Genomic DNA, 1,371 nt, shown 5'->3' with positions numbered 1-1,371 from the left:
GGGGGAGAAAATGAAAGAGAGAGAGAGAGAGTGAGAGAGAGAAAGAGAGAAAGGAGAGGAGAGATAAAGAAAGAGATAAAAGTATACATAATATAGGCATACGTCGTCCATAACACACGGTTGGTGACCTCTGACGAAGTCTTTAGCGATTCGAAAGCAACTCTTCTCTCCTGCAGCGAAATGGAATAGGAAGTGAAAGAAAATTAAAGATCACCTCCCGGGGGGGGAGCAGTCTGGAGTGTAGAATGGTGCAGTGTTGGGAAAGTAAGACAGACAGACAGAAACGACAGAAGGATAGGAAAGAAGCAGGGTCTGCCATTGGTGCCATGCGACCAGCCACAGGGAGAAGTTTGTTTGTTTAAGTAGAGGTTTTACGGCGCTCGCAACTGCATAAGGTCATATGAGCACCAGAAGATTAGAGGTGTTACAAGAGAGTAACAAACATAAAAAAAAGAATGAAGGGAGATAAGGAAGATAGACGTTTGATAGGAAAGAAGAAGCAAACCACACCAGAGCACCCGCCAACGACCCACTCAGGGAGATGAGCACAAAGCAGATGTGGTCAGGAAAACACTGGTAACCCGAAGGAAGGAACGGAGGTAGACACAGAGGGGGGAAAGGAAGAAGAGGTTTCGTTTTTTTTAGTAAGTGTTTTACGGCACTTGCAACACAATAAGGTCATATAAGTGTCAAAGAATAGAGCTGTTACAAGAGAGTAACAAACAAAAAAAAAGGAGGAGAGATTAGGACAATAGATGTTTGACAGGAAAGCAGGAGCAAACCACACCAGAGCACCCGCTAACCACCCACAGGAAGAAGAGGAGGAGGAGGAGGAGGAGATGGTCAAGGAGGAGGGGGAGGTAAAGGAGGAGGAGGAGGAGGCGAACAAAGAAAGAGGAGGTTGCAGCGCAGGAGATGATGGTAAAGGAGGAGGGGGATAAGGTGAAGTGAAGGAAGAGGAGGAGGAGGAGGAGGAGGAGACAGTAAAGGAGGAGGAGGAGTCGAGCCAAGAAAGAAGACGCTGCAACGCAGGAGAAGAGCAGAACGTACAGAGCTCGTCCAGCGACTGCGTGGATCGCGTGGCCACAAACATGTCCGACACCAGCTTCGGCATGGCCTCCCTCATCCTCTTGTTGTTGCCTAGCACCGTCTTGAGGCCGTCCAGACCCCCGCGGAAACCGTCGGCCCGGTAGGCCACGCCCGTGTATCCCATGAACATGGGCTCCTCTTGCATGTGGCAGATGATCTCTTTCTTACGGCTGTTCAAATCCTCCAAGCTCTCCTCCTGTCAGCAAAGAGAGAGAGAGAGAGAGAATGGAGAGTGAGGGAAACGTTAGTCACACGGAGAGAGAGAGAGAGAGAGAGAGAGAG

General features: G+C 49.5%; 1 protein-coding gene across 1 annotated transcript in view; it reads right to left on the bottom strand.

Moving 5' to 3' along the window:
• The window catches only part of LOC101861219, a gene marked incomplete in the record, with an annotated part of 30,090 nt that overhangs the window by 12,314 nt on the left and 16,405 nt on the right, over nucleotides 1–1,371 (bottom strand). Inside the window, 1 exon segment of the mRNA XM_013085446.2 lies at nucleotides 1,051–1,285. Coding sequence (XP_012940900.1) covers nucleotides 1,051–1,285 — 235 coding nt within the window.

This window comes from Aplysia californica, unplaced genomic scaffold (assembly GCF_000002075.1).
Source record: "Aplysia californica isolate F4 #8 unplaced genomic scaffold, AplCal3.0 scaffold00374, whole genome shotgun sequence".
Lineage (NCBI taxonomy): Eukaryota > Metazoa > Mollusca > Gastropoda > Aplysiida > Aplysiidae > Aplysia > Aplysia californica.
This window is presented reverse-complemented; position numbering and strand designations above follow the sequence as displayed.